At 47.5% G+C, this 7,500-nt stretch overlaps 1 protein-coding gene across 9 annotated transcripts in view; it reads right to left on the reverse strand.

Annotated features, from left to right (window-relative positions):
• EBF3 (early B cell factor 3) overlaps positions 1-7,500 on the reverse strand; it is a 129,174-nt gene that overhangs the window by 37,629 nt on the left and 84,045 nt on the right. For 5 of the 9 annotated variants that reach the window (XM_025397784.1, XM_025397786.1, XM_025397782.1 and 2 more), the window contains 2 exons: positions 4,863-4,944; positions 612-729 (listed from right to left, as the gene is read on the reverse strand). In XM_025397784.1, coding sequence (XP_025253569.1) covers positions 612-729; positions 4,863-4,944 — 200 coding nt within the window. Of the gene's footprint in view, positions 1-584; positions 730-4,862; positions 4,945-7,500 lie in introns of all 9 variants that reach the window. The other 4 variants (XM_025397787.1, XM_025397781.1, XM_025397780.1 and 1 more) reach the window with 1 other exon arrangement.

A 7,500-nucleotide genomic window follows, 5' to 3' on the forward strand; every position in this document is an offset into this window, starting at 1 on the left:
GGAAACCCTTCTCTTTTAACAAGCAACACAAGAAGTCAACCAATTGAAAGCATTTGGTTTAAAAAAAGAAAAATGTATTCTGGTTTGTATTTTCACCCCCTCCTCCTTGCCCCGACTCTTGTGTGAACACGCACACACACATGGATCACAGGCACACGCACTCCAGTCAGGGACAGGAAATGGTCCTGGCTGTCCCTTTGGAGCTGATTGGACCAGGATGTAACCACTCACTGGGCCTGCACGAGGTATCTGGGTATGAGCTTCTGGATGGGCGCTTCCGACAAACCAAAATAAAACCAAATAAATTAAAATCGCAAGAAAAGCAGTAAGCAAAAGAACGCCTGGAGACATGAAGGCCGTGGCAGGTGAATGGGAAAGCCCCGCTGTTCAATAAAGGAGAAGAGAAAGCTTAGGAGGGCTATCTCCCCTTCCATCTCGGGGACACCCCCTCGCCCTGCCTTGGTGCAGGAGGTCTGACCAAGGGCGGGGGCCTGGTGAGAGGAACTCCACATGAATGAACATAAAGGATGGTGCAAAGAAAAAGAAGCATTGCAAATAAAAAAAGACATGTAACATGTGCCTACCATTTTCCAGATAAGAAGGGGCCGTACCTTCTGACGGGTCGAGGCGGCGGGCCCGCCTCCCGTGTTTGGAATTGTTGTGCACAAACATGTTGTCTGACACGGCCAGCACGTGGCCGTCCACGTTGACTGTTGTCGATACAACAACCTGCAAAGATGAAGTGGATTTGAAAATGGAATTGGCAAAGGAAAGCACAGCCCCCTGTTAGGCAAAATAAAAGCCATCTTAAATACTGCAGAGCGCAAGGAAACTTCACGTGTTCCTGGACACTGTTGATTGATGTGCGTTCACAGCTTTTTTGGCTAATGGGGGTGGGTGGGTTGTTTTGTTTTGTTTTGACTCAAGATTGCTTCTCTTCAAAACCTGCTCCACTAATTACAGTTTAATCTCCTATTATGCTAACAAGTGAATTCAATTCAGAGAAATATTCTTCTAGCCATTAGCTTCAGAAACACCCCTCTAGCCACTCATTTTAAAGCTGCTGTTTTGATTGATCTGTTCACATATTGATTAGATAGTTTATCTAATTAAAATGAGTTCACTTGAGACCGGCCTCCCTTGAAGAGCTGGGAAGATTCAGAGTTGCCCCAAAAAGGCTTCATAAATCAGGAACATTCCTACTGCCCACATTTTATCAGGAAATGATCCCTGGGTCAATTTTACAATTACATTTAATGTCTGGTAATGAACTTTTTTGCATCTGAAAAGACCGAGTTGAATATGAATAGTGGTGGTGTTTTCAATCCTGGAAAGGTCTCCTTTCTCAAGTTCATTGCAAAGGCTGGCAAGGACCCTGGGATACCAAGGGAATGTCCTCTCTGTTTCGGTGAGAGGCTTCCATTCTTAGGTCCAGGCACAAAGGATGTCTAGGGAAGAGATGACGCATCAGGCCCTCTGAAGCCCTCGGCTGCCTCGTGGTAGAGGGAGAAACAAAAAGGGCCAGGCAGGGATGGCCTTGCAGACTCCATAGACCTGCCCAGGTGAGCTTGCCACAAACATCCAGAAATGGCACCCTTGAATGGACCCAGGAACCAGGAAATGACAACCTGGCCCGGAGTTTTCTCTAACAGAGGGGGTGCATTCATCCCGGACTAGCTGGAGCTGCAAAGATCTGAGGCCAGGTTTCATCTGGGTCTTGCAGAAGCACTCCTGGGGCTTGAGCCCAGCTCTGACCTGAAGGAGGTGTGGCTCTCTGCTATAGTTTGGGCATACTCGGCCATGTCTTTGGGTCAGCACCACCCAAGGGAACCACAGCCCTACAGAGAACTGTGCGGCAGGTGCAGGTGAGTGGGGAACCTGAAGGGGCTCCTAGTCAGGGTTCACCTTCCCTGCAAGGCCCAGACAAAACACACCATGCAAAATGAGCTTAAAAGCCAAGGCCACCGTAGGCCTTAGTGAAACACGCCATCTCAGTTTGGGTCAGCACATGTAAGGAATCCCCTGCACCAACATAGTTGGGAAAACCATGGGGAGGGGCGCACAGGGGGTATACGGGCGATCTCTGTACTTTCTGCGAAATTGTTTTGTAAACCTAAACTTCTCTAAGAAAAATAAAGCCCATTAGTAAAATAATTAAACTAGTTACCTAATACAAAATGAATACAATTCATTGTATTCAATGAGTCATTGAATATAAAACAATTAAAAGCAAACATACAAGTAAGTAGTATTTTAAGGGGCTTAACCAATAAGCCAAAGCTATAGTTCATATACGAATACATGTGTGAGTGATTTTTTTTTTGAGATGGAGTCTCGCTCTGTTGCCCAGGCTGGAGTGCAGTGGCACAATCTCAGCTCACCCTAACCTCCGCCTCCTGGGTTTAAGCGATTCTCCTTCCTCAGCCTCCCAAGTAGCTGGAATTATAAGCTCTGCCACTGCACCTGGCTAATTTTTTTGTATTTTTAGTAGAGACAGGGTTTCATCCTGTTGGCCAGGCTGGTCTCGAACTCCTGACCTTGTGATCCACCCGCCTCAGCCTCCCAAAGTGCTGGGATTACAGGCGTGAGCCAACGCGCCCGGCCTGCTTTTTCATTTTAAATCTCAGACTCTACAAGACGATGACGCAGCAGGGGCAGTACACACGGCATCCCACCCAAGCGCCCTCATCGGGGCAGCTTCCCTGGCATTTCTTCCCCTTGGCCACTGCCAGGATTGTTGAAGTCACAACAGTGTCAAGCCACCCAGAACCTCAAAAGGTTGTAAGTGCTGCCCCAGCAACCCAGATCCAGCCTTGGGTATCTCAGCACCTTCCTTTTTTGACCACTGCCCCCTGACTTTGCCCTTTGCAGCCCTGGTGGGAGATGGCTTTGCTGCCCCTTTAGTATCACTAGTGGGCCTGGCAGCCTCTGCCTGGAGGAGCCAAGGTCTGTTCCTGGTCACCAGGTGCCCACCTCGTGGTCTACCTCCCAGGCCCAGCCCTGGGCGTTGAAGACACTCTACAAATCCATTATCTGCATATGATGCAAAGATGCATAACTAACACTGAGGTGCAGACTTAACCCTTTTTACATTCCTAAACATGATAGGTTAAAGAAACATGAAAAGGTAAAAACAAATTTAAAAAGTTTTTAAAGACACAGGCTTTACTGTCACCTACATCTAGGTCAGTCACAAAGGGAAAAGAGTGTAGTTCAGCAGAGTGTAGACAGCAGGCAAGCTGTGCTCTGTGCCTCACCTGGGCCGGCCCTGCAGAGCACCTGCAGAAAGCTGCTGAGACTCTGAAAGCAGCTGAAACTATCGTGTAAGCCCTGCCATCCTCCTAGGTCCAGTTACACCTTCTGAGAGGCATGGGGCTCAGCTAAAGAGACCAGAGGAAGTTCTAGTAACTACGGGGTCTGCAGTCAACCACGAGATCACCTGTGGTCATGTTCGGTCATCGGTGAGACAAAGAGGACACAGTCCCTCAGCCCTGTGTGACCTCCATTCTGCTTAGAAGGATCAGTATCACCAGTGCCCTGTGAAGCCTAGTGCGTGACAAATGAAAGCAGGCCCAACTGTTTGCAGGGAACACTGTCCCCAGCTGCAGACATGAAAGTGGGCGGGCCCAAAGAGCCCGCCTCCTCTGACCAGCTGACCGGGCAGGCACGGAGACAGATGTCACGTGATCCACTACAGGACTGAGGCGTAAGTTAAATTTCTGAAAAACGCTTTGAGCTATTTAATGGGAAAATAGTGTAAATCCCAAACAGGGATCATTCTGCTCCTGGGTCATTCATCCAAGCTAGTGGTCATTTCTATTAGCTGCCAAATTCTTCTCTGGCTGGTTTTGTATCCCAGCCCAGAATATTTTTACAGTTAAAATTAGCAAAATCATCCAATGTGTTTACCCTTAAGTAGCTTCCTAACCATTCACAAAAAGGCAAGAAAAACATGAATCTATCATAATGGTACATACATCTATCACAATTCATCTCTGAACCCCCCAGCCACCCCCTCTGTATCCGTCTTTTATATAAAATCTTCTGAGGCAAACCAGAGACAGGACTTAGCCTGGGTTTAGGAGCCGACTAGCAACTAGGCAAGGAAGGTGGGCAGTAAGAACACAGTAAACCTCAGGGGAAGGAAGCCAAGGCCAGGAAGACACTCTAGCAGTTGCAGAGGTCTATACTAAGCAGGTGCAGATCCCTCTAAGAGGAGGGGCTCAGATCTGGAGTATTCCCAAAAGATTGCATTATAGTTCTCCTCCCACTGAAAATCAGTCCATCAATCAATCCCAAAAGAAGCACTTCTGGGCCGGGCACGGTGGCTCACGCCTGTAATCCCAGCACTTTTGGAGGCCAAGACAGGCGGATTACTTGAGGTCAGGAGCTCAAGACCAGCCTGGCCAACATATCGAAACCCCATCTCTACTAAAAATGCTGGGTGTGGTGGTGTGTGCCTGTAATCCCAGCTACTCAGGAGGCTGAGGCAGGAGAATCCCTTGAATCTGGGAGGCGGAGGTTGTAGTGAGCCAAGATCGCACCACTGCACTCCAGCCTGGGCTACAGAGCAAGACTCTGTCTCAAAAAAAAAAAAAAAAAACCTTCCACATGGCCATGTTTTCAAAGCTGATTTCACTCTGTTGTGCCCACATTGGACTTGATGAATCTGGCATACTGAATATACCAGATCATTCTTAAAGCATTTTATTTGCATATTTGTATCAAATGCACCAATTCTAGTTTGCTTCCAAGCCCTTAAAGAACTCAAGAGTACTTCCTGAACAGTTGCAAAATCAGAGAATTCAAATTTCATATAAAAAGTCAGGACCACGGTCCACGTGTCTTTGAGAAATGTATACCTGGAATCTCCGCATATCTCGAGGGTTGCCTGCATTCTTCAAACAGTTCTGATTGCACTTGAGGAAAAACTTTAGAAAGAATCTATAAAAAATACAAAAAGATGATATTTATTAGGGTTATCAGACAAAAGACTCAAACTTTTTAAAAGACACTCTTGGCGGGGAGGAGTGGAGACTCAACCTCACCTCCCTCTAGGGGGCGACATTGAGAAGAGGCTCTGAAAGAGGCGGGGAGGAGGCACCCAGAAATAGCCACACAGGAGAGCAGCAAGTTGCGTTTGCCTTGAGGCTAAGGATGTCCAAGCTTTATGATGATAGCTGTGACTTTCGCATTGGCATTTCTTGGCTCAATCTTTGCACAACTGCCCATTAACCATGGGGGAAACATCCACCCCAGACAGGCCTACCGTCTCCAACCACTAAAAAATGAAGGATGCCTGGTTAAATTTGAATTTTGGATAAGCAAAAAATAATGTCCCAGAGCATACGCCTCAATAAAAAATTGCTGTTCACCTGAAATGGAAATTTCACTGGATGTGCTATATCTTGTCTGGGCAACCCTAATTCCAGAGGCTACCAGTGCCTAAGCAAACATACTGCTAAATACGGGTTTTAAGAGTTACAGTAGCGCCTGTAATCCCAGCACTTTGGGAGGCTGAGGTGGGTGGCTGACTTGAGGTCAGGAGTTTGAGACCAGCCTGGCCAACATGGTGAAACCCCATCTCTACTAAAAATACAAAAACTAGCCAGGTGTGGTGGCACACACCTATAATCCCAGCTACTTGGGAGGCTGAAGCAGGAGAATCACTTGAACCCAGGAGGTTCAGTGAGCGGAGATCGCACCACTGCACTCCAGCCTGGGCAACAGCCGAGGCTCTGTCTCAAAAAAAGAAAAAAGAAAAAAAAAGAGTTACAGTAGGTACAGCTCTTAAGAAGCAATTGGGGGGCTGGGGCAGGAGAATCACTTGAACCCAGCAGGCAGAGGTTGCAGTGAGCAGAGATCGCGCCACTGCACTCTAGCCTGGGCAACACAGCGAGACTCTGTCTCAAAAAAAAAAAAAAAAATCTAAGAACTGATTGGGAGGCATATTGTTTTAACCAAGAATTCTTGACGGGGTAATGAAACTATTGCTGAGGCAGAAAGCAAGGAGCAGCACTCTGCAGGGCTGGAGAGGTGAGGCTGAAGCGAGCGTATTTCCATTTCCTGCCATGCCTTGCCCTGACGTTTCATGGCATGAAGATTCAGGGGTCCTGACAGTGTGTTGAGATGCTGTGACTAAAACGTCATCATGTTGCCCTCCCCATTCCTGCATGCTCAGTGACACCGCAGGAGAGCTGGCTTCCAGTCTGAACTCAAAGAGCCTGGGAAACCGGGCTCTAACACCACCCACGGGAAAAGAGGGTTGGGGGGTCTCTTCCTGCGCACCCTCCGCCTCAACTTGAAAAGGCCACAACCAAGAGGTCCCAGAGCTTGGGTCTGTGCCGACATACCCACTCTCTGCAAGCGGCCAAGCATCCTGTCCAGCAAGGTCATCAACACAAACCTTTCTCTATTTTCTCCCAAACTATCGTCTGTCCTACTTGGTGATTATTAATTTTTGATGAAGTTTCACACAATTTTCAAGGTTCCTTGCTGGCAATTAGAATATCAGAAAATGAAAAGACTCGACTGACCAAGACTCATCTCTCTAAGTGCACTCCCAGCATATCCTGGATGACTTCTTACTGTGGCAGAAGAAAATCCAATTGATGGGGGAAAGAATGGCGGCCACTTAAATTTTTTTGCATACCATGAGGCCTCATCATTTTAGGCCAGAATTTACATCTTTTATTAACTCACCTCACCTATACACTTAGCTCACAATGCCTCTTCACACCATCTGCCATCAGCATACAGTAAGTCACTTGATATTCCACCCACCAATTTTTCCTAACAACCACTGTGCAATTAAACTCCACACGTTCTGCAGCGAGGTAAATTAGGCGCACCTGCGGCCACACTGCATTTGAACTGCATCAGAAAGGGCCTAACAAGGTGAGGGTGCCACAAAGTTATCGTCCTGTCAGGCAATTAGGTTTTCACTTCGGGGACAGCAACACGGTGCAATTACACCACACATTACCACCCGGCTAATCTTCGGAGCAGGCGCCGGCCCGAGAAGCTGCTCATCTGCAAATGTACCTGCAAGGAGCCATCTCCAGGAGCTTTGTTTGTGATCTGAGAGAGATTTTCCCCCTCCAGAGAAGGTTTCTTTAAATTTCTTGATGTCTTTCAGACAGTTTACCCTTTTACCTCCAAGAGAGCAGAGCGGGTTTTGATGATACCCTAACTAGCCCTCACTCAGCACTGTCATGAAGAGCTGGGTTTGGCATTCTTAGGCCTTAACTGTCATCCTCTGCAGAAATCAGCAGGACAAAGTTGGGTCCTGGACCCCAGAAACATACTAAGCATACCCAGGGTCAAGTCAAGCAGGTGCAGATACACACCTATGCACACATACACACATGTTGCCCACACATACACACACATGCCCACACATACATACACACACATGCCCACATGCCCACACATACATACACAAACACATGCACACATGCAGACACACACATACACATGCAGAAACATGCACACACATGC

The sequence above is a fragment of the Theropithecus gelada genome, chromosome 9 (genome assembly GCF_003255815.1).
Source record: "Theropithecus gelada isolate Dixy chromosome 9, Tgel_1.0, whole genome shotgun sequence".
In the NCBI taxonomy this organism is placed as follows: Eukaryota; Metazoa; Chordata; class Mammalia; order Primates; family Cercopithecidae; genus Theropithecus; species Theropithecus gelada.